At 54.3% G+C, this 23,318-nt stretch overlaps 1 protein-coding gene across 1 annotated transcript; it reads left to right on the plus strand.

Moving 5' to 3' along the window:
* Nucleotides 1-1,838: 1,838 nt before the first annotated feature.
* WIPI1 (WD repeat domain, phosphoinositide interacting 1) lies at nucleotides 1,839-23,255 on the plus strand. The gene is made up of 13 exons (XM_082774645.1): nucleotides 1,839-1,920; nucleotides 3,417-3,499; nucleotides 5,002-5,171; nucleotides 8,929-9,025; nucleotides 12,889-12,986; nucleotides 13,905-13,997; nucleotides 14,347-14,417; nucleotides 15,195-15,302; nucleotides 16,068-16,232; nucleotides 16,421-16,528; nucleotides 17,793-17,914; nucleotides 18,610-18,710; nucleotides 22,700-23,255. The coding sequence occupies exons 3-13, from the start codon at nucleotides 5,085-5,087 to the stop codon at nucleotides 22,745-22,747; spliced, it is 1,098 nt and encodes a 365-aa protein (XP_082630771.1). The 5' UTR covers nucleotides 1,839-1,920; nucleotides 3,417-3,499; nucleotides 5,002-5,084; the 3' UTR covers nucleotides 22,748-23,255.
* The last annotated feature ends 63 nt before the right edge of the window (nucleotides 23,256-23,318 follow it).

Here is a 23,318-nt window from a genome sequence, read left to right on the forward strand (position 1 = left end):
TCTTCAAAGCCCTGTTTAGCTAAGGAGGCTGCAACGTGAGGGGAAAAAAAAAAACCCTCCCTGAAAGGAGGACTGTCTTGTGTCGCAATCAGCGAGACCGAGCATCATCACAAGGTTTTCCTCCTATCACTTACTCCTTTCATGCTCCAGCACCTTGTCCCTCCAGCACAGTACCTCGTTTGTCCCATTTATCACGCAGAAATGCTTCAGAGGCCTCTGGAGCCTCAGGTCAGCCACAGCTTTGCCCAGCTGGGAGCCAGAAAGTGTGCCCCCACACCCCACATCCCAGTGATGTTTCCCAATACCTGATGCAAACCCCCAGGCAGATGCTGGCTGCTGCTGTCGCCCCTCCTGCACCACACGGCAATGCCAAGATGGGATTTGTTCACCCCTGGTGTTTAATCACAGAGTGGTTTGGATGGGAAGGGCCCTTACAGCCCCCCACAGGCTGCCCGAAGCCCCCTCCAGGGATGGGGCACCCACAGCTTCTGCTTGAGCCACCTAACCTGTGGGTTAACCCGACCCAACCCGACCCAACCTAACCAAACTGAACCTGACCTAAAGCACCTGAACCTAACCCAGCCTAACCCAACCAAACTAATCCAAATCTAATCCAACCTAACGCAACCCAACCTGACCTAACCTGGCCCAACCTAACCAAACCCAATCTAACGCGACCTAACCCAACAGAATCAAACCCAATGCAAGCTAAGTGAACCTAACCAAATCCAACCCCGACCTAACCTGACCTAATCCAACCCAACCTGACCAAACCCGACCGGACCCAACCAAACCTGACCTAACCAAACTTAACCCAACCTAACCAAACCCAACCCAACCCAACCGAATTTAACCCAACCTAACCCAACCTGACCTAACCCAACCCAACCCAACCTGCCTCAACCCAACTGAACCTGATCTAGCTGAACCTAACCCAACCCAACCGAACCTAACCCAACCAACCAAACCTGACCTAATCTGACCTAACCAAACCTAACCCGACCTGACCTGACCAAACCCGACCTAACCCGACCAAATCTGCCCTAAACAAACCCAACCCAACCTGTCCTAACCCAACGGGACCTAACCCGAACGAACCCAACCTGACTTAACCCAACTCAACCTATCCTAACCCAACTGAACTGACCCAACAAAACCCAACCCAACAGAACCCAACCCCACAGAGCCATACAAAACCATAAAAAACCCTACAAAGCCGTAAAAAAGGTAAAAAAAAAACTACAAAACTGTAAAAAAGGTAAAAAAAAAACTACATAACTGTAAAAAAGGTTTTAAAAAAAACTACAAAACCATAAAAAAGGTTAAAAACCTACAAAACCGTAAAAAAGGTAAAAAAAAAAATAAACCTACAAAAACGAAAAAAGGTAAAAAAAACAAAACAAAAAAAAAAAAACACTAAAAAACCTTAAAAAAAAAAAACATACAAAACCGTAAAAAAGGTTAAAAAAAAAAAAAAAAAAAAAAAAAAACTACCAAACCCTACAAGCCCCTCCCCTCCCCTCCCTCCTCACCCCCTCCCCGCTCTGCCCCCCCCCCTCCCCTCCGGCCCCGCCCGCCACACCCACAACACCACCACGTGGCCAGGCGCGTCCCTTCCCCACCCGCAGCCAATCGCCGCCCTCCTTCCCATCCCGGCGGGCGGGACCTCCCCGCTTCTCCCCTTCCTATTGGCCGAACCGCATGCCCATCCCCGGGCGGGGCGGGCCTTACGGGAAGCCGCCGGCCAATGGGAAGCGGCGGCGGCGCCGCCAGCACGGCGGGGCCGGGGCCGGGGCCGGGGCCGGGAGCGGGGCCGGGGCCGGGCCGCGGGCGCTGCATGGCGGAGCTGGGGCAGGGGCAGGGGCTGGGGCAGGGCGGGCCCGCGGCGCTCAGCTGCTGCTCCTACAACCAGGACCGCACGTAAGCGGCGGGGGGAGGCCGGGGGGTGACGGGGGAGGGGCAGCGGGGCCGCCACAGGAGGGTTTAGGGGGGCTTTGGGGGGTTCGGGGCCTGTCAGGGGGCCTGGGGGGGGTCCCGGGCCTCTGAGGGGGGATGTGAAGGGGCCTGGGCCTGTGAAGGGTTTTTTTGGGGGGTCCTGGTGCTGTGAGGGGGCCTCTGAGGGGTCCCCTGAGGGGTCCAGATCCTGTGAGAGGTCCCTTGAGGGGTCCTGGTCCTATGAAGGGTCCCGGTGCTGTGAGGGGGCCCATGAGGGGTCCAGGTCCCATGAGGGGTCCTGTGATGGGCCCCGGTCCTGTGAGGGGTCCTTTGAGGGGTTCTGGTCCTATGAAGGGCCCTTTGAGGAGTCCTGGTGCTGTGAGGGGGCCTATGAGGGGTCCTGGTCCCATAAGGGGTCCTTTGAGGGGTCCCAGTCCCAGTCCTGTGAGGAGTCCGGGTCCTTTGAGGGGTCCCATGAGGGGTCCTGTGACAGGTCCCAGTCCTATGAGGGGTCCAGGTCCTGTGAGGTGAGAGGCAATGAGGCCTGTGGAGGGCTTGTCGTGCCCTGCGGGTACCTGAGGGAACGCATGTGGAGCTGGGGATGGTCTCCTCTCACAGATAACCAGCGATAAGATGAGAGGGAATGGCCTCAAGTTGCGCCAGGGGAGGGTCAGGTTGGAATTAGGAGATGTTTCCGCTCAGAAAGGGTGGTCAGGGGTTGTGCAGGGAGGTGGCGGGGTCACCGGCCCTGGGGGTGTTCAAGGGAAGGTTGGACGTGGTGCTTGGGGACAAGGTTTGGTGGTAGGGGGCATTTGAAGGGTTTTTCTAACCCTAATGGTTCTGTGACCCCGCACCCAGGTCTGCAGCCCTCAGCACAAGGAGGATGCGGGGCTGTTGGAGCAGGCCCAGAGGAGGCCACAAGGATGATCAAGGGGCTGTCAAGGGGCTGGAGCACCTCTGCTGTGGAGAAAGGCTGAGAGCTGGGGTTGCTCAGCTACAGAAGAGAAGGGACCAGGGGACCTCACTGCAGCCCTTCAGTGCTTGAAGGGGGCTTATAAAAAAAAGATGGAGAGGGAGTTTTTGTTCAGTCAGATGTTGACAGAACAAAGGGGAATGATTTTAAACTAAGAGAGGGGAGATTTGGATTGGAGGTTTGGAGGAAGTTCTTCACTCAGGGTGTTGAGGCCCTGGCACAGGCTGCCCCATCCCTGGAGGTGTTCTGTCCATCTCTGTGTCCATCCATCACCCCAGGATCACACAGTGGGTGATGTTGTGCTGGCCCGCAGGGGTGCTTGCTTTCTGCAGGCTGCGGCAGCCACAGACAAAGCACAATGCTGGGGTTTCCCACCTTACATGCTTGAGGTTAAAGCTGGAGTTATGCCTTGACAGATCACTGGGTCAGGAACTGCCCCGGCCCCTTATCTGCAGGAACTCAGGCCATAACCTTGCCATCAGATCTCATCTCTGTCTCATTTTTGCAGCTCTCTGGCAATTGGAACCACAACTGGATACAAGCTTTTCTCCTTAAGTTCTGTGGAGCACCTGGACCAGGTCCACGAAAGCAGTAAGTCTCCTCTTTCTGAGCGGTGGCTGACAGCTTTAGCTGCGTTACTGAACTTCGGCCTGCTTTGAGTGAGTGATTCTGTGTACGGCTGCTGCAGAGATGGCATCTGTCTCTGCTGTTCCCTTATCAGGAGAGGAGCAGCTCTGTTTACTGCCCTGTGCGTAGCAGCCTTTAGAGCGAGCTGCAGCCTCAGAGAAGCTTCTGAGTCACCCGCAGTACTTTCACAGAGCTGGAGGAGTCCCACAAGCTTAGAATCCAGCTTCTTTCTCACTCCTTTGTCAGTCTGACAGCAGCAGCTTGTCCTGCAAGCCAGCGTTCAGAGCTAGATCACTGCTACGTGTTTCAGGCACGCCTGGGAAGCTGCAGGCCACCAGTGCAGGTTCTGTGATATTTACCTTGAGATGGTTTTAGTGGGCTTCCAGTGTAAGAAGGTCACTCACAGCAGGCTTAACAGACAAAGCCAGGTACAGCCTTCTGCAGCACACGCTCTGTAGTCTGGTTCAGGCCATCACCAGGGTTGTTTCAGCAGAGATGCACCAAACAAGATCCAACTCACCCCCGGGAGATGCCTCCCTCCCCTCCAGCTGTAGTGGGAGCTTCAGCAGCCAGGCATAGCTGCCTCATCTGTGGCACAGTTCAGGCTCCTTTGCCTTACAGGGTAAGTGAGCTGCCATATGGCAGCAAGCCACAGCCATCTTTTAAAGTTGTTTAGGAGCTTGGATTCCCCTCAGAGGCAGATCCAGAGACAAAAGAGAAACAGATCCCTGCTGGTGCTGTGCTCAAGGTAAGGGGCTGAGAGGCAGGAATATCTTCAGAGCAGTCCTTGTACCCCCAGTGCAGGGCAGCCCAAGCCCTGGGTACGGTTCAGGGCTGTCTAATTAGAAGGTAGAGTCCCTGGTGACTCAGGTACAAGTCCAGCAGGGCCGTTGTAACGGTGCCTTTTCAGGCTAAGAGGAGTCATCCCAAGCAGTCACTGCGAGACATCCCACACCACTGTTCACCACAGCCATGCCAGAGCTCTGCAGAGAGCATGACCCTAGTGAGGAGGAGGGATTAAACATATCAGCTTTCCCCTGCCTTAAGGAGGCTGGGAGAAATCAGACACCACACAGAGCGGCCAGCAAGTTCCATGCAGCTTGTTCCTTACCTCAGTAAGCCCTGGCATGCTTGCTGCCTCCAGGAAGGTCCCTGACCAAACTGACTCTCATTTCCTTTGGTAAAGGTGAGGGCTTCCTTTTTATATCCCGTTCCCAAGGATTGCCTGCAGCTGGAGAGCCCTGCCCAGGAGGGGCACAACAGCATTCTGCATCCAGGGCGGTTTCCTTAACCCCTTCCTCCTTTGATGTTTTGTGCCCTTTATGAGAAGTTTTTAACAAGAGCAGATGTTGAGCTTCTTAGCACGGAGCCTTCCAACCCTATTCCCTCCTGAGTCTCATTTGTCACAGCAAACCAGCCAACCATAAACCAAGCTAAAGGCTGCCTCGCTTTCCTTCTGTGCCCAGATGAAATCCCAGATGTTTACATCGTGGAGCGTCTGTTCTCCAGCAGCCTTGTGGTCGTGGTCAGTCATGCCAAGCCACAGCAAATGAATGTCTACCACTTCAAGAAAGGGACAGAGATCTGCAACTACAGCTATTCCAGTAACATACTGTCCATCCGGCTGAACCGTCAGGTAAGAGGCTGGGGAATTGGGCTGCCCAGAGCTCTCCCAGTTTGGCTCTCTGCTGGTGCTGACTGTGCACGGAGCAGAGGCCAGCTGGGACCCTGCTGCCTGGCTTTGTTTGCACTCTGAGCAGGGCTTTGAGGGGTAGGTAGGTACACGTTCTCCTCTGCCAGCTCCACCTCAGGCCGTGTAACCTCTGAGAGAGGAGGAGGAGGGCTGTGGATGTCAACTGCCATAACTGCTTGAGTAAAATAATGCTGGGTCCTTGTTTTCTTCACAATAACACAAAGAGTTTTTGTTGTTTGTCTCCTTGCCTATTCAGCATGCAGTTCTGCCCAAAAAAACACATTTTCATCTTCCTCCCTCCCTTGGATTCCACTTCCTGACTTCCGGACCACCTCTGCCATCTTTGTTGCAAATGAAACTGTCAGAGTTGGTAACAAAATCCAAGAGTATCTTAACCCCATCGATGAGGCAAAAAGCTGCTCAAGTACTGCTAGCTGCCGGGTTTTATTTTTACAGGTATAGGAAACATTCTGGCCACTGGGAAGAAGGATTTTAGATTGTTCTCTGAACTGACACAGCCTCACACAGCCCTGAGCCCTATTTGTAGGATTTAAAGTCTCTTTTTTTTTTTTCCATAATTATTTTCAAAGTATATGCCAAAAGAAGCTGAGGACATTTTACAATGAAGAAATGAGCAGTCTGGGTAATTGTATATAATCAGCCTCTCCTCAGTTAGCAACAGTGGGTCCTGCAGTAAAGCTCTCCCGTAAGGAAACTCTGGGTTGAGTTTCCAGTAAAGCTGTGTTTGACGAGAAGTTCCTGTACTTCAATTAAATCTGTCCTAAATTGATTTTTTTCACTTAAACGTACAATGGAGCTGGCAGAACGAGGACTTCCGCTGAATTGCAGATAGATGTATATGTATAAAAATAAACTGGGAGGTTCTGCTTAGCAGTTCTAGGAGATCTGGGAGGAAAAGAAGTCCAGGATTTTTCCCATGTGCTGTTCCAGTGACTGAGGATGATGTGTAGGCAGCCTCGCTCCTTGGCTGCGTTACGAGCTTGGGTTCAAATCCCAGGCTGAGCTCACCCACCAACCATAGCACAGGCAAACCTGAAGAGATTTGAAGATATTACGGATAGTTGGGCAGGCAGAAGATAAATCACTGGGCTTTGATGAGCTAGAAGCCAAGGGCACTGTCCCCAGAGGAGAGATTTCTACCTGTGCAGCAGAGCTCAGGGTGTGAGCACGACTTTCCTCCTTGGTGGAGGCCCCTGCTCTCCGGCCTGGGCAGTGCTGTGATCACACCCGTCGTGATACCTGAATTTGAGAGCTAACTCGAGGTCTGCCTGCTGCTCTGACCTGGGAGCCCAGAGGAACACCATCCGAGTGCAGAGTAGTAACTCTGCTTTGTGCAACTGTACAATTTCAATCTGTGTTCAATATTTAAGCTGGTGGCAGTGGGGTTCTGCTCATGCTGCCATGTTTGAACACCTTCCTGGGGTTCAGTATGAAAGCCTTGCTCTTCTAAAAGTCCATATAAGGCTGAATCCCATACAAGCCATTAACACAGGAAGACAGTAACGAAGCAGGAACAGATCTCAAACAAATGGTAAATGTTTTGATTTGACCTCTCTGTGGAAAATCCTTGTTGTGCAAGCAAAATAGTCCCTCGGTTGTTGCTGATCCATGGGAATTCCTTGTTTCAGGCTCCACTGTAACTCGAGTTTGCATTAAACTAGATCACAATTTATCTCAAAGGGGGTGATAAGGCTGTGCTGTGGGATTGCTGAGAAGCTCTGCTGTAACCTCCCTGGATTTTCAGTTACTGTACCAAAACCCTCCTGAATTCTTTGGAGAGCTTTGATATTTTTTCTGGCTGTGTCCATGCCCAGCATGTTTAAGTCCTCAACATACAGCTCAGCCGCTAACCTGAGCCCTGTCAAACTGGAGCACTACAGAGAAACGCAGGAAGCAGGGCCTTGAACTCTGTGTAGCAATCACAGCACCAAGCACCTTCTCTGAGGCTCTGTCTGTGTGCAGAGTGAGGATAAAAACCTTTCCTCACCTCGACAGGTCTTACACTGATGCCAGCCTGGGCTGCAGGGCTGCACAGAGGGCAGGAGGCAGAGAACCAGCCCTCTCCACTCCCAGTGAGCTTGCCCAGGCCTCTTTTGCCTCTTCACCTCCCACCCCCATCATTCAGCTTGTCCTTTTCCTGGGTGTTGTCCCTGTTGGTGCCAGCCCCCCCTGCTGCAGCTCTGGCTGCTGTTGTTTAAAGTCTCCCTTCACCTGTGCAGCACTAGCAGCACGCCTTGCAGTTCTGGGAAAGCACAGGGTGGCTTTGCCGAAGTCAGCTGTATAAATATTGCTCTGACGGTCTCTGCAAGCTGATGGCTGTTACTGGAGAAAAGGCAAAGTCTTCCTGGAAATGCAAAATGGCTCTGACACAGCCCCAGATGCTGTGGTTAGCAGGAATAGAAGTGGGAAAGAGTTTGATCCGAGAGGAATGGTGGAGGAAAGCAAAGATTTTCTAATGTGGGTGTTTTCAAGTTAGTAACTGAACTCCACATTTAGCTACTAAATAAGTGGCCTCATTTCTAAAGAGGTGGAGGCTTCCTGTACATGGATTCGGATGCTTCATCTTCAGGAGCCTGGGCAGAGTCTGACCTTACATTTTTATTGGGATGTTTTCAGGGCTTCTGGACGCTTGGCACTAATACAGGTGGAGCTGTGCGCTCCCTGGGGTTAGACAGCACAACCCCTCGGCCAGATCCAAAGCCCGGTCCCAAAAAAGCCTCTGCAAAATGCTTCTGTAACACGTAGAGATCTGAGACACAAAGCTGAGTGATCACAGAAGCGGTGGCCTCATGCTCAGGTTGCAACATTAGGCTTCCTTTTTCCTTTCTGCCTTTCCTGCCTATCTTTTGGCAGCTCCTCGCTTAGCAGCTGCCTCTTGGCTGAGGGAGTGGGTGTTCCTGATGAGTTCATTCCACAGAAGAGGTGCAAGCACATTAACTGAGAAATACCCTGCCCGTCTGCCAGGATGGTGTAAATACTAGATGGGAAGCACTAACCCCTGTGTCCGTCCCTGAACAAATTGTTCCCGCCCGGTTTTATACAATTCTACACAATTCTGGGCACACACAGCACAATCCTGCCTGCTGATGTCGACACGTTGGGTTTAGCAGAAATGGGAGGCCTGGTGCTTGGGTGCTTGCTCCCAAACTGGGAAGAAGTCAGGGCAAGGGGCAGGCAAGCCCATCTGTAGGCATACTAATGAGCAGGAGTGGCAGCCTCTCTGCCCTGTGGCCTGTATGAAAAAAAAGTAAATTTCTATGAAAAAAAATAATGTAATGGAAGTAATTTGCTATGAAAAAAAAAACATCAAAGAAGAGTTGGGGTAGAAATAGATGGTAACCAGGACCTAGGGTGTAACCCAGGCGTTTCCTCATGTTCTGGGGCCTGGAGATGTGGAGGATCAGCTCTTAAAAGGAACAGAAATCACCACGTTTTATCTGCTTTCTAATGCAAAAGCAGATGCAGGCAGCCCTCAGAAGCAGAGCTGTACAAAATCAAAGGCTGTCCAGTGAGAGGGGATGCAGAAGCAGAGGAGATCACGTTTCTGTCGCATTTCAGTAAAATCCCTGCAGAGCTTTTCTGGCAGCAAAGATGGGGCTGTGAGAGCTGCGGGAGCAGCAGGTAGAGGCATCGTGCCTGTGCTGGTGAGGTTCTGTTCACGTCCCTTGTGTCCTTGCAGAGGCTGATCGTTTGCCTGGAGGAGTCAATTTACATCCACAACATTAAGGACATGAAGCTTTTGAAGACGATTATGGATACGCCTCCCAATGCAACAGGTAAGCGTGGCAGAACTGCGTGAAAGGCAGAGCTGGGCTCTGCAGGAGCTTTGTTCAGCCCCGGTATTCATGCTAGAATTAAACCAGCCCGCAGTCTGTGCACCCGCAGCAGCACGGCTAATTCAGCACTGAGGAGCCAGCAGTGTCTGGAGGCAGTCAGCTGGGCTTGTGAGAGAGGAAACCTTGCTCTGCCCTGAGCAAATGCTTCGAAGGAGAGCAGAAACGGTCAGCAGGGTTTGAGTGAGGTTTGGTCTCACCCCATCCTCCTGCAGGATGGCCACGCAGCTTCCCGGAGAGCACATTTGTACAAGTGAAGCTGTAGGGCAGGCCAGGACTTCAAGCTTCCCTCTGTGTACAGGACGACTTCAAATCCTTCAGCTCTGGGGCTCGCTGCCCTTCCTTCTGCCCCGTGTCAGAGCCCCGCAGCGCTTTGCAGGAGCCACACCGTGCCTCCGAGCACCCAGGGAGTTCCCAGCAGCCTGGGCCGCCACCTGATGTTACACCAAGCACACGGGAAACCCAAAGGGCAGGGCAGGGCAGGGCAGGTGGCAGCAGAACAGATCCTCCCTGTGCAGCGTGGGGTGAATCCGGCCTTCCTGCTGATGGGAGAGGAGCTATTTTTAGCGGCGAGCAGGGAAAGTTGGCTGCGTGCCGGCGGCGCGCGGTGCGATCCCGTCACCGGCTGCGGCATCGTCTCGGGGGCGGCTGCCTGTGAAGTTATCGATGCGCTCAAGCCTGGCTGCTTCTGGGCTTTCAAGGGATGCTGTTCCAGCTTCTCCCCTGACCTACTTCAGGTCTTAACAGATGGCCTCTTCATATGGATTAAACGTCCTCAGCGCCGCAAATACAATTACAGTTTAAAACCTTCCCAAGAAAGCCCCGCCGTGGCAGGAGGGACGGGGATACCCAGGCCTGGAGCCGTTTGCAGGCAGGCTGAGTAGTCGGGTCCCGGTTTAAGAGCAGCAGCAATCAGCAGTTCCTGGGACAGGACGAGGCTGCTGCGGATCGCAGGACTTCATACGAGCTTAGTTTTCTAAAACCCTTTTACCGCAGCAGCTGTCACTGAATGAGCTGAGTGACAAGTGCTGTGCCACGTGTGCTGCCTTTGTCCCCAGACATCTGCGCTGCTCCCAGGCCTGACCCTGTGCACAGTGTGTCCGGGAGGCCGAGGCGGCCCAGCCTTCTCTCTCCTTTGCCAAGCCCTTTCCAAGCAGGGATCCGGGTATTTTCTGCCCTCCCCTGGGGCAGTCGCTGTGAGATCTGCACCCGCCATTGCCCAGAACCCAGCTCCTGACCCTTCTCTCTCCTTCAGCTGCTTGGCAGCACAGGGCTGGGCCCGGGGATCTCACAGCACTCAGGGGCAGCCAGCGCTGCTGTCTCACAGCTCCGGGGGAAGTGCGGTGACCTCCGGCTCCCTCGCACGCACAGGCTGGGAGAGGCGATGCTTCCTGCAGTGGTGATGTGCACGGACTTTCCATGCTGACTGCACACGCTCCGGGCTGTCCCCTCGGTGAGGTCTGCCCAGCCTCCTCCACGCAGGAGAGAGAGAGCGAGGAAAACGCCCGGGGAGGGCGAGTCTGGTGTTTTTCATGTGTGCTCAAAGAAGGAGCGAATCTTTTTCCTGAGAGGAAACCACGCTGCTTAGTCGTGAGCTTCCAGCTCCGGGCGAGAAGCACCCGAGCGTGTCTGAGCCGCGCCGCAGCCCCGTGGGAGTGAAGCAAAGTCCCCGGGGCAACGCAGCACCCTGGGAGCGGGGCTGGCTGCTCGCCACCCTGAGCACACCGGTGTGGGAGCCTTTGTCATGCAGGAGAGCGCCGGTGGCTCCCGTCCCCAGCGAGTCCCGGCCTGATTTGCTCCAGGGAAGGCAGGAGAGCCCAAGGGAGCACCGTGGCTGCGAGGTGACTCATGGCAGAGGCAGGATTTGTGCTGAGGAGGTCACTGAGCTCCTGCTGACGTGCGTGCCACGAGGGCTGAGAGCTGCAGCTTTGGGAACCACCTCGTGTGGATCCCCTCACCCCTCAGATCCCATTGGAGCTGCTGGCTGGGGAGCCAGGCCAGGCTTCCCTAGTGCAGCAGCCTTTCTCCACGCTGCTCAGGGAAGCCACCTGTGAAGCAGCACTCCCAGGGGCTCTGTGCTGAGCAGCGCCAGGCTGTGCCCCCTTCCTGAGCCCCCTGCTGCATGCACCAACCCTCACGGGGGCTGTCAGGTGCCGAGAGCAGAAGGGCATCTTCAAAGGCCACCCGTGTCCCTTGTGATGCCCTTTTTCTGTGCGTCCCCGAGGTCAGCTCAGTACACTCCATCTGTGTTTTCCCCTGGCCTGGTTTCCCGTTTGCCTCTTCCAGACAGGCGCGGAGCAGAGGGAGAGGCTGACTCACGCCGGCCGGCTCAGAGCTCGCTTTGTTCAGCTGGAGCCTCCTCTCGATCCTCTGCTTAGAGCAAGGGCTGCGACGATCCCGGGGGCTGCCGGGCTGGGAGAAGACCCTCCTCAGACGCCCCCCGTGCTCTTCACAAGCAGTCTCTGAGCTGTCCTTGCTCTCCTGCCACCCCTCCCTCTGTGGGTGCTGTCACCTGCCTTTTAATTGCCAGCACTTTGCCGCTGCAGCTCCTCTCCTCCGGCGCGCACGGTCCCTGGCACGACGTAAACGCTTCTGATTGATGGGGAGTGGACCTCTGGGGCCCCTGGCTGATCCCGCAGCTCCTGGCTCCGCTGCTGCGGTCTCTTTGTTTAGTTAGAAACAACGACCTGAAACAAAAGCTTCAGCTGATCCTTCCCTGTTGCTGGGCTGGGGCCAGGGCAGCGTCCTGACACGACGTGTGTGCGCGTCCTGTCCGGGGAGCGTGGCACGGAGCCTGGTGGGATCCCCGACAGCCTTTAACCCCGCAGCTTCCTCTGCACGTGGGGCTACGTGGGACCCCGGGCAGCAGCCAGGAAGCTCGGGGTCGTGCCGAACCCCTGAGTGGGTTCTGGGAGGGATGGGAGCACGCGGCCGCGGTGCAGGAAGCGAGTGAGACCCGTTGCTGTGTGCGACAGGATCCGCTGGGATGGTCCTGAGCCAGCAGCAGAAAGCAGAGGCAGGAAGGGATGCTCTTTTCCTAGGTCACTCAGGGGGCAGGCGGATGGAGAGGCCGACGCACACATCCATCCATCCATCCACTTGTCTCCTGTAATTCCTGCTCTCTTGGAAGGGGAAGTTTGGGAGACTTCTGCTCGTGTTGGCACACAAACAGACGGTCGTTACAGCGTAGAATTCCCTCCATGGTTACAATTCAGCTAGGTTCGAGTTTCCTTGTTTGCCAGAACCTCCCTGCACAACCGTGGCATTTGCTGTGCCTTTCTCTGCTTCCCTTTTCCTCTGGGAGAAGGAAGTGGCACTGCCCAGCCCCACAGCTGCTGCACAGGCGTCCTTCTGGGGCTGTGTGCAGGCTGCACGACTCACCTGAGCCTCCAGGTGTGTGCTTACACCCTGCTCACATCCATGGGTGTCCAAGTGAGCCTGGACAGGAGTCCTGCTAGCCCAGAGACCAGGATGTCCCTCCTTGTGTTTCATGTTTCATGGCTCCTGCCTTCTCAAAGGAGATGATGAAGGGGGAGAAGCCAAGACCCTGCTACTAAGCAGGACCTGGGCTTTTTCCGAGCAGGATTTGGGGGAGGCCGTGGCGGGGAGCAGGGAGCCGTACTGGCCCACACCAGCAGGTGTCCCCACGGCTGAGGCATCGCCAGCGCGCAGCCGGCCCGCGGCTGGTACTGGCCACTGGCCCAAAATAAGGCAGCGCCTCGAGCCCCGCGGTGTGCGTGGCCACGTCTCTGCTTTGTGTCCTCCGGCAGCAAACAAGCTCAGCTGCACCCCTCTCGCCTTGCCAGGTCTGTGCGCTCTCTCGATCAACCACGCCAACTCCTACTTGGCTTATCCCGGCAGCGCGACCAGCGGAGAGATCGCGCTTTACGACGGAAACACTTTGGTAAGTGCAGAGCTCGCCCGTGTGGATACCGGCAGGGCCTGGAAACAAACAGCACCACAGCAAAGCCAGCGGGGCCTTTGGGGTGGATGAACAAATGCACTCCGCCGAGCTAGGCTGCAAGAAACTCCTGGGGAGGCAGCCTCTGAGGTCAGAACATCCGTTTCCCAGCTCTGGATGCGGAGGTAAACGTGCCCCCTGCCTCTGCAGCTGGGGGGCAGCTGCCGGGCTGACACGGACAAGGGTTCACATGAGCTTTGGCAGCGTGCACAGAGGGAACGATGTGACTGGGGTGGCTCACGGAGGTTGGAGCTGCTGCTTTGCCCCACCACAGGCTGGAAAAGATGCTGAACCCAAAGTCATGGGGAGGGCAGGGTGCCCGCAGCCCCTCAGGAAATCTCTCCCTGGCTAGTGTCACGCTTAGCTGCGGTTTATGCCAGGGCTTGGGATTACATAAGGCTGCCGCTCTGTACGTGCAGCAGGAGCTGAGGATCTGCAGCAGGGGAGGAGCAGAGCTCGCAGGGAAGGTGCACTGCTGCTGTGAGAGGTACGAGCGAGGGCCTGGGCTCCCCGCAGGCATCTGAGTGGCATCACTGCAGCAGCGTGTGCCGTACAGGCGCGGTGTGCACAGAGCAAGGCGCACAGAGACCTGCCAGGCTGCAGCGAGGGCACAGCCACAAGCCTGCAGCCTGCTCGGGTGCACCTGAAAGGAGCTCTTTGTAATCCCAGCGCCTGCTGCGCACAGGGAGGGAGCTCGAGGTGGGGCAGAGATAACAAATGTTGAGGCTGCTGAAGGGATCCCAGAACCATGATATGGTCCTGTGAATACACACAGGCGGTGCTGGACAGGGAACACCCTGCCCTTACGCAGGCCGAGGAGCAGCGTGTCTCTCTGCACTCACATTCCCTTCTGTCCTACAGAAAACAGCCTGCACAATTCCTGCCCATGATGGCCCTCTGGCTGCCCTGACCTTCAACTCCACCGGCTCGAAGCTGGCAAGCGCTTCCGAAAAAGTGAGTGAGTGAGAGAGTGAGTGAGTGAGTGAGTGAGAGAGTGCTGCTGCATTAACCTTGTCGCCACAGCCAGCCCGCAGCTGGCAGAGGGCTCGCAGCCAGCCCTAGCACTTCATCCTGCCTGCTGCAGGGAGAGCAGGGCCTCAGGGCAGCCCCTTCCTAAAGGCAGCTCACAGGGGAGGGGCAATAAAGGGATTCCCACTTGTAAGAGGCCACTGCATTGAGTTCCTGTTGACCCGGGCTGGCAAACGATGCCTTCGTGTGTACGGAGTTGCCTGGGTGTGTCAGAGAAAGGGCTCACTCTCTTTGCCCTGCTCCTGTGTGATCTTTCCACTTGCATTTTTTGCAGGGCACAGTCATTCGTGTGTTTTCCATTCCTGGTGGGCAAAAGCTCTATGAATTCCGGCGAGGGATGAAAAGGTCAGTTCATTCTTCTGTCGGTGACAAGCTGACAGAGGGCTCCCGGAGCAGAAATGTAAACACAGGGGCAGGGCAACGTCAGATCCTGGCGGCTCTGGCATCTTTTGCAGAAAGAAAACAAGGGCGAGCGTATCAGATAGAAATGTCATTGTGCCAGGAGGCCACGCTGCGCCCAACTGCCGCTGGCAGTGCAGTGATTCAATTCAGTGTGCCACAGAACAGGACAATTGCAGAGAACAGAGGTAGATTCAGCCCATTTACTCCATCCTTCTGTTGTTCCTTACTTGAAATAATGAAGTCTCCGGAGTTATCCTGGCTCTTGTCTTCTCAAAGGAGGTGTTGTGAAGCTACAAAGTCATTTGCGCAGAGCCCAAGTCTTGGTGGCAGCGATGGGCTGTTGCTGCCCTTCTGTAGTCCCCGTCAAATGCTTCAGGAGATCCTTTCCTGATCTTCCTCTCTCCCCGATCCCTGACCTGTGATTTTACACGCCTGCAAGTACACAGCCTGCCATGCCTGGCATACCCTGGCCCTGCTGCGCCTGCACAGAAGAGATGCCACCTGCACCTGGGCCATCCAGCTCCTTGGATGTCCTCCCTGGCCTTTGCAGTTCCAAAAGCTTCAGCTGCTGTCACGAGGCAGCCTCAGCAGTAGCCAGGCAGGGGGCTTCTCCCTCTGTATGGGTCCCCTTCCTCCCTGTCCTCTTCTCTGAGCAAAACCCAGCAGGTTCCATTCGGTAACGTGCCAAGAGGTGACCAGCCCATGTCTCCTTGGCCCTAGGTACGTGAACATCAGCTCCCTGGTATTCAGCATGGATTCCCAGTTCCTGTGTGCTTCCAGCAACACGGAGACGGTGCACATCTTTAAACTGGAGCATCTCACTGACAGGTGAGGGGGATAGCCTGGGCTCACCCGCCTGCCCCAGGGCTGTTTGTGCTTCAGGCACCTGCCTTTACGCAGCTGGCCTCCGTTTCCTCGCCACATACTCTCCACCAGCTGCAAACTGTCTCGTTGGCTTTGTGTCCTGATGGACTCACTCCTTGGAAAGCCACACACGGTGTCCCTGCTGTCAGCTCCCCAAGGCTTATTCTGTGTTTACGAGCTGCCACTGTCCCCTGCCTCCTTCCCTGTCTCCAGCCTTCCCCTGGCAGCAAGGTGCTGCTCGTGCTGGAGCTGCCAGAGCAAACCCAGGCTCTCCGCTGTGCTGGGGCTCTCCACGAGCTGCCAGAAGGGTCCCACCAGAGGCATGAGAGCCCCTGGCAAACGAGCCCGTGTGGCTCACCCACAGGAAGGGTTTCTGCTGCTGCAGGAGAGAAAGGGGAATTTTGATACCAGATCATTCAGTCTGTGAATGTGCTACTATGAGTCTACCCTGGCAGGGCAAGGGGGTGCTCTGCAGGCTTCTAATGCTGTGGTGGGCACCAGGAACAGAAAGTGCAGCACAGGGATCAGCTCCGTGTTGTTTTCCTTGGTGCAAACACGTCAGCCCTTCTTGGTAGACAGAGAAGGGCTTCTGTAGGGGTGCCCAGGGGCACAGCTGCTCCAAAGAAAGCCTTCCACGTACGTGAGATCAGGATGATTTTCATCGTTCCTAATCTCTTCTGGCACGGATGGCCGAGGTAGCCCTACTGATGCTGCTTTGTGACCCCGCAGCCGGCCAGAAGAGCCTCCCACCTGGAGCGGGTACATGGGGAAGATGTTCCAGGCTGCTACCAACTACCTCCCTGCCCAGGTATCAGGCATGATAAACCAGGACCGAGCTTTCGCCACTGTACGCCTCAACACCTCTGGGCAGAGGAACGTCTGCGCCCTCTCCACGTACGTATTGACACCCGTGGCCCCTCTGCCACGCCAGCCTTTGAGCAGACACAGCTATCTGTGGGGAACACCACCCTGTGGCCCGTTATCTGGCACCTGTGCCTGCTGCCAAGCACGCAGCGTGTGTTTGCTGCTTCCATGCGTGCACGCAGCCGTCGCGTGTGGGCTCACAGTGCTTTTTGTGTTAGGATTCAGAAGCTGCCTCGGCTGCTGGTGACCACCTCAGATGGACATCTCTACATCTACAACCTGGACCCGCAAGATGGAGGAGAGTGCGTCTTAATTAAGAAACACAGGTACAGTGTGCTGGAGATCCCTACCCAATTGATCCAGAGGCTGATTTTTGAAAATTAAGAAAGGGAATTTCACCTGAAAGCACAAAGCAGAGCTGTAGGAGCAAGAACTTTAGAACTGACTCGTGATTTTAGTTGCTTGAGCTGACAGACGTCAGAGAGGACCGTGTCAGCAGGCAGGGACCTGGGGCATCTTGCAGAAGAAACCAGAGACATCCCAAATCCCTCGGCAGCTGTGGGACATCTCAGCCTAGATGGCAGAGCTCGGCAGGCTGTGCCTCAGGAGATGTCTCCAGCAGCAGAGCACTGACCACCGCGGGGGCAGGAGAGCAGAGCACCTTCTCCAGGCAGGAGTGGGTGCTGGAGAGCCGATTTTGGGGGTGTGATGGCGTGGAGAGGCACTGGGAGCTTCCGTCAACAAAAACTCACACACACGCATGCCTGCAGGCTCGCGGTGCCAAAGCAGAGCCTGCCGTGCTGCCGTTCCGTTTGCGCGCCAATAAAATGAAGCGCAGAGCCCCACATCTGGGCTCCTTGGCTCCAGATATGAAGCCTTTGGGGTGGGGTGCGATGTAACATGTTCTCTCAGCCGGGACGTGGCTGCCGGCCAGGAAAAATGCCAGCAGATTTTTTTTATTTTTTTTTTTTTTTAAAAGCCACAAAACAAAGGCACTTGAAAGCTGCGCTGTCCAGCGTGCTCCGGCCGCCGGCCTCCTGCCTCCGTCAGACCCCGCTGCCGCCCCCGTGCTCCCGTTGTGAAGCAGCCGTCCGGAGCTGGCAGGCCAGCGTCCTGTGTGGGTTCCTCTTTTAGCATCAGAGGACTGAAAAGGGCCCTTGGGTCATGAGTTACATTACATCACACTATATCGCTGCTCAAACTCCGTCCCAAACTAGCCAGCGCTGCTTTTCTCATCTAGTCCACTCCTGTTGGAAGCCCTTCGGAGCCCCCTCCGTGATTAGAAACACTGTTTGCCTTTGTAACCTAAAGCTTTTGTGGTCAGTCTGTTCCCTTCTATTCTCATGCCAGCATTGTCCTCCAGCCGAAGTAGTGCTTTCCCTATCTTCTGCTCCCCCCTGCTTTATTTGTGGAGCACAATGATCTCCTCTGCAGCTCTGTAAGGGCTGCAGGCAGAGCCTGGCTGCACTGGTACAGGCGGGTGAGGTGCTTCAAGGAGACGTGGATGCCCGCCGTGTATCGGCCGGTGCTGGGGGAGGAACGGACGGAATCAGCACTAACTTTTCTCCCCTCTTGCCCCTCTACAATCAGTCTGCTTGGCTCAGGAAAAACGGAGGAGAACAAAGAAAACGACCTTCAGCCTCCAGTACCTCAATCGTACGCAGCGACTGTAGCCAGACAAAGCACAGTGCCTTCAACTTCGACCATGCCAGGTGAGCATCGGCTGCCCTTCCCTGGGGCAAAGGAGCAAGAAAACCCCTGGAGCAAAGTGGCAAGGTCCCAAACTTCCAAGGGTTCGTTGTAGCAAAACACCCCGTGACTGCAGGGCCCTCTGGAGCTCACCCAGTCCCTTCCCCGGGATGGCTCAGGCGTTCTCTGCTCTGCTTGCTGGGCCCCTTGTGCAGCGCTGCTCGCAAACAGGCCCCTGGCCGAGCAGAAACCACATCCGAGCTTTGGAGCTGGTCCGACAGCAGCCTGCCAGCTGCCAGACGGGTTTACAGGAGTTGGAACCGTGGCTCTGGAAGTCAGATCTCACTTTTTTTTTTTTTTTGTGTCAAGTTCACTACAGATTCTCCTGAACCTGTTACACTTCACAGAAACAGAGCTAGCACTGAACTGTTATTCCGTAGTGTTAAGTGCATACAGATGGGGATCCCATTTTGGAATGGGGGCTTACATTTAGGGTGGGAGGAAGCCAACTGCTGCCACAGGAGCTAGCCACGTAGTCCATTCCCTAACGGGTAGCACTGGCAGAGATACCTTTCTCCACAACCATCCCTCGGTGCTCTGCCAAATGCCACAGGAACCAGCTCTGGGTTAGATCAGTGATAAAACAACATCGCAGCTGTTTGTTTCCAGCCTCCGTGCATCCATTTATCAGCCACGTTCTGCGTTTTCACTTTGGCAGGTTATTCGGAGGACGGCGGCGCCCTGCGAGGAGAGGTCATCCCAGAGCATGAGTTTGCAACCGGACCAGTGTGTCTTGACGACGAGAATGAGTTTCCTCCTGTGAGCATTCGGGACCCCTAAAACAGCAATTCAGCCCTCATGCTAAGAAGAAAGTGTTAACCTCTTACAGAAGAGATACTGTTGCCCTGACCTTGTCCCAGTTCACTGTGAAGCCTAAAATAACTAATTAAGGTATAGGGACAGTGCCAGGAAAGTTACACCCCCCTAAATGGCAGTTAGGGATGGGGCAGAGATGATCAGTGTAATAATTAGAGAGGGAACCGAACAAAGTAGCAGAATGAAGTGCAGATCCAGAGCTGACCTTTGTGCCTTGCTCAGATTTTTAGTATTAGCAGGAGTAGTTTTAATCTGAACAATACCAGCATTTAGAAATAAAAATGTAGTATTCCCTGTTGCATTTCCCGTCAGTTGTATTAGTTTATGGGAAACAACTGGAACATACCTGAACCTCATCAGTCTCACCATTTCCGAGCTGACTGAAAAGGAGTCTCCTTTTCTGAGTACAAAGCTGAATAGCATTAACAGAGTTTTAAACCTTTTTTTGATTTTTAAGTAGCACTTTCTCAGTTACCATTGGAAGAACACACTGGCTTTATAAAATCTAACTTAAGCCTGGCAGTGTCTCTCCTGCTTCTCTTCCTATTATATAAGCATTTATTGTGTTAAACATTTAACTGTTAACTGGACAGATGTTGCTTACGGTACTGTAATCAGCAGTGTCTTCATAATAACAATGCATTAATATAGCAGAATATTGTAATGGATTTCCAGTTGTAGACTTGGCAGAATTTTGAAACCTTTACTCCATTTTTACATATCCTGCTGCTGGAGTTGTGCCTGAAGAAGGAGGAAGCGAAAGCTTCATTGGGATCCCAGGATTTGTTCCATATGCTGAGGCTGACCTCTGTAAGGCACTTTCATATTAACTGATGCAAAGTGTTATTTATATAAGGGATGATTAGCTCACGGCTCCCTTTGAAACACTGCCTAGGAGCAGCTCTTCAAGTCACATAATCCTTAGGCCGATTCTCTTTTCTTACCTGTGACACAGCCCATTACAAACCGAGAACAGGAGTTCTCTGTTTCCCCTAAATGTCCCCATTTAAAATGTCTCCCCTTCAGTCTGTTTGGCTGCAGAGCAGCTGCCAGCCCAGGCATCTGGAAGGAATGTTCCAAGGAGCAGCAGGGCCAGAGAGAAATCCTTTGCTTCCTTCTGATGAACCTGCTCTCCAACATGTGCATGGGGGACACGCAAAGGCCAGCGAGCAGGAACCACGCTGCTCCTGAATGAGCCTGCCTGCTGGGACTGCGCTGTGCAAAACCAGCCCCAAACCCCCGCTGTACAGCAGCAGGCCCTTCATTAAATGGACTTTGATCTGGCAAAATCCTGTGCTGTAATTAACCCGGCAGAGCAACTTAACATGTGTAACGGTAGGGAGGAGGTGGGGGGGAGGGAAGAAGCTCTCCACAGCTACTCCCTGGTGCGGTGACTTCGTGGTTGGAGCTTCCAGCTCGTGTCTGCAGCTAGGACCTCAGGTTTTCCCCCTCCGCTGCTGACGGTAATGTGTTTTGCATCTGGCCTACTAGCTGGCTCCTGCTGGGTTAGTGCTTACAGAGGCTGGCTCGGGATGTTTTGATGCTCTGAATTTCACTGAACTCCGCTGTTTTCTCAGTGCTGCAATGTTCGGTCTCGGTGACTCGTTCGAGAGGGGTTTCAGGGATCGGTCACTTCTGCGAGGAGAAGGAGGGAGAGAAAACCTGACCTTATCCAACAAAAATGTTTTGACAGCGTTCTGTTTTGCAGAAACATGGGAAGGGTTGTGTTTGTTTTCCAGTGTGCAACAAAAAGACGTTTAAAAACCTCAAAACTTGTGACAAAATGGAATATTCACCCGCAGCCCACGCCACGAGCGTGGCTTTGAACTCAGACATACTTTTGGAGAAGCGGCCGTGCTTAGACCCAGCAGTTCCGCTCCATTTTGAAACATTTTGCTCTCAAGTGCTGGTGAGCAAGACTCCAGAGGCTCAGCTGTTAATAACAAGGAAATGCAGCTTCAGTCTAAGGCACGATGTGGTGTGATTGCAGAAAACGGCCTCTTCATTAACTGGAAGGAGGGACAGGTCAGAGAAGAGATGAGAAGCCCAAGGAGGGCTCACACAACCTGCCCTCACCAAGAATTAATGTGGCTATTGAACCTAATTATGGCAGCTCTGCTGAAGAACCCTGTGGCAAGAGGTTAAGCATGTTCAGTTCCGTCTCTTGCTTGCACTGATGGGATGGATTAAGTGCTTTCAGGTCCGCCAGTGGCTCTGGAGTAGCTGTTGAGCTTCTGCAGGAGGTGCACAGGCATCACTGAGATGGACAGCGGGCTGAAGCCTGAGGGGAGAAGGAGGTGCTGTGCTGAGACTGGGAGGAGGCTGCACCATCGGATGGCTTCGTGGGAAGGGAAGAACGAGCCCAGCTCTGGCTGTGTATGGTTGTGATGGTCCCAGAAGTTTTCTCATCACCTGGCTAAGCAGTTGCCACTCCTCTATGGATTCATTGGTGTCACTGACGTTTCCAGTGGTGTTGGGAGTTGCTGGTGTGTGCTGGAGCCTGGCAGGGTGCTCTCAGCCAGCTCAGCCTTTCAGGAGGCACAGCAGGGTAGGGCTGTGAGGTTTGACAGAAGAAATCCTACAGGATTGAGCAAGAACGAAGCCAGATGGTGTGTGTGGACCTGAAGAATCCATACCAGGGGATCTCCTAACACTGCTGGAATTCAGTAGGAAAGGGGATTTCTTTCGGCAGCTTGGTCAGTGCCTTTCCAGGCAGACGTGATCAGTCCTGCATCTGGCTGCGCTCTGAAGCTTGTCAGCTTCAGGACCGGAGCTGATGTGAAGGTTTTATCAGGACAGGCACTTCATTCCATCGGGATAGGTTGTGGACAGCAGTCAGCTGTCAGCTCTTCATCCCCTCGCTGATGCTCAGTCTTTAAAAACATCCCCTTCACTCACAGCACATTGATTCTTGGCTGCCTCCAAAACTTGCGGGCAGCCCTGCTGCTAGCAGAAGGCGATAGATTCAGCTGTGGAACTGCAGTAATACTCAGTAATATTTCAAAGGGGGGCTGAGCAAGTCTGGCCAAACCTAAGTGGCCTCGTGTTCCTTACACAGCTCCTGCCCCCAGAGGGGCATTTGGGGCAGCTGGGGCTTGCAGGGTTAAGCCCAGCTTATCAATGCAGCACCTGAGCTCCTCAGGCAACCCAGCACCAAGGCTTTGTGCCTCAGAACCAGGCAAGTGGTGTTCCTGCAGGCTGTGGGGGGGATGAACGGGCACAGCCCCTCCGGCAGCCGGGTGTGGGGATGGCACCGGCACCGCTGGGGGCTTGCGGCCAGGCCGGCACCCAGCCGGGCAGAGCCGTGCCCTGGGGTCTGCGTGGGGGCACCCACCTGGGGGGCTCTGCCCGAGCTTCCAGAAGCAGGTGTGGATCTTCCCAGGGTCTCTGATCTCCTCTTGTGGCTGTGTTTGAATGAAGTGTCTCAGGGTCTTTGCTGCTCCCCATTTCCTCTCCGTGCTTTATCACCGAAAGGCGTTGCTGGTACTTAGGGTAGGCTTCCCCTCACCCCATTTAGCCCCAAATGTAGGTGTTTAGCTCCGGGTTCCAGCTGGAGGCCCCAGAAAGCCCCAGAGAGCCCCATCCAGCTCCTTTCCCCTCCTGCCATGCCAGAAGGTGAGCTCTGGGAGCCCCCAGTGGGGCGAATGAGGCTCACCCCAAGTAACCCAAGTCCTGCAAGCGTGGCTGCGCGCCATGCCATGCCAGCTAGATGCAAGAGGCCCTTATCGCCAGGCCAGATGGTTCCTGTTCCCAGGACTGTAAATTTGGGGAGGGGGGGAGTAAATAAATAAACCTCTCACAAATCTGCCTTGGAATGGAAAGTAAAACACTGCAGGACATCCCTCCCCCTTCTCCTCCCATGTGCGTAAAACCAACTTGAAACACACCCTGTTGCTGGGAAAAGTAAGGCCATTCTGTTTTGATTTTGGTAGATAATCTTGTGCCGTGGAGGTCAGCCGGGCAGAGCGAAGAGGTCATGATGAGACGCAAACATCCGCGCGTAGGACAGCTGCTGGGAAGTGCTTTGGAAAAGCCAGGAATTTCGAAGAAGAGGTTTGCGTGTCCTCAAGAAAAGGAAAAAATACAAAAAAAAAAAATCCAAGGTGGGCCATTGCTTTTTACTACAGTACGTGTGAGCGACTACCTGGCCCGCCCGGCCCGCCAGGCCCCTCTTTTTATTAATGTCTGGGCGGGTGTCAATGTACTGTCTGCACAGCGCTATATTTAACAGGTATCCTAGAACCACATTGTAAATGCTAATTTAATCAGATTTGTATGTAACCAGAATTTTATATACCCGTTTTTTTCCCTTTTCTAATTTATGCCGTTTTATGTGTATAAATGTACTTACAGCGAGAGATATTGAACTTATGTCTTTGTACAGGATAAGCCTATTTTACCCAGGCAAAGTATTTTTGCAGTGATATTAGAGAAGATGCAATTTGCTCCGTTTAAAGACAGAAATAAAGTCACGATCTGTCCCTGGCAGCTCGCTGCCCCTGCTCCTGCTGTTCTTTGTGGGGCCCTAAAGATGTCAGTCTTGATTAAGCT

The sequence above is a fragment of the Aythya marila genome (assembly GCF_965140915.1).
Source record: "Aythya marila genome assembly, chromosome: 18".
In the NCBI taxonomy this organism is placed as follows: domain Eukaryota; kingdom Metazoa; phylum Chordata; class Aves; order Anseriformes; family Anatidae; genus Aythya; species Aythya marila.

What these genes read in the sequence shown, in the direction of transcription:
- WIPI1 (XM_082774645.1), top strand. Translation starts at nt 5,085, where the DNA reads ATGAATGTCTACCACTTCAAGAAAGGGACAGAGATCTGCAACTACAGC. An exon ending in TTTACGACGGAAACACTTTG is followed by an intron (nt 12,987 to 13,904) that starts GTAAGTGCAGAG and finishes TCTGTCCTACAG; the next exon opens with AAAACAGCCTGCACAATTCC. An exon ending in AACGTCTGCGCCCTCTCCAC is followed by an intron (nt 16,233 to 16,420) that starts GTACGTATTGAC and finishes TTTTTGTGTTAG; the next exon opens with GATTCAGAAGCTGCCTCGGC.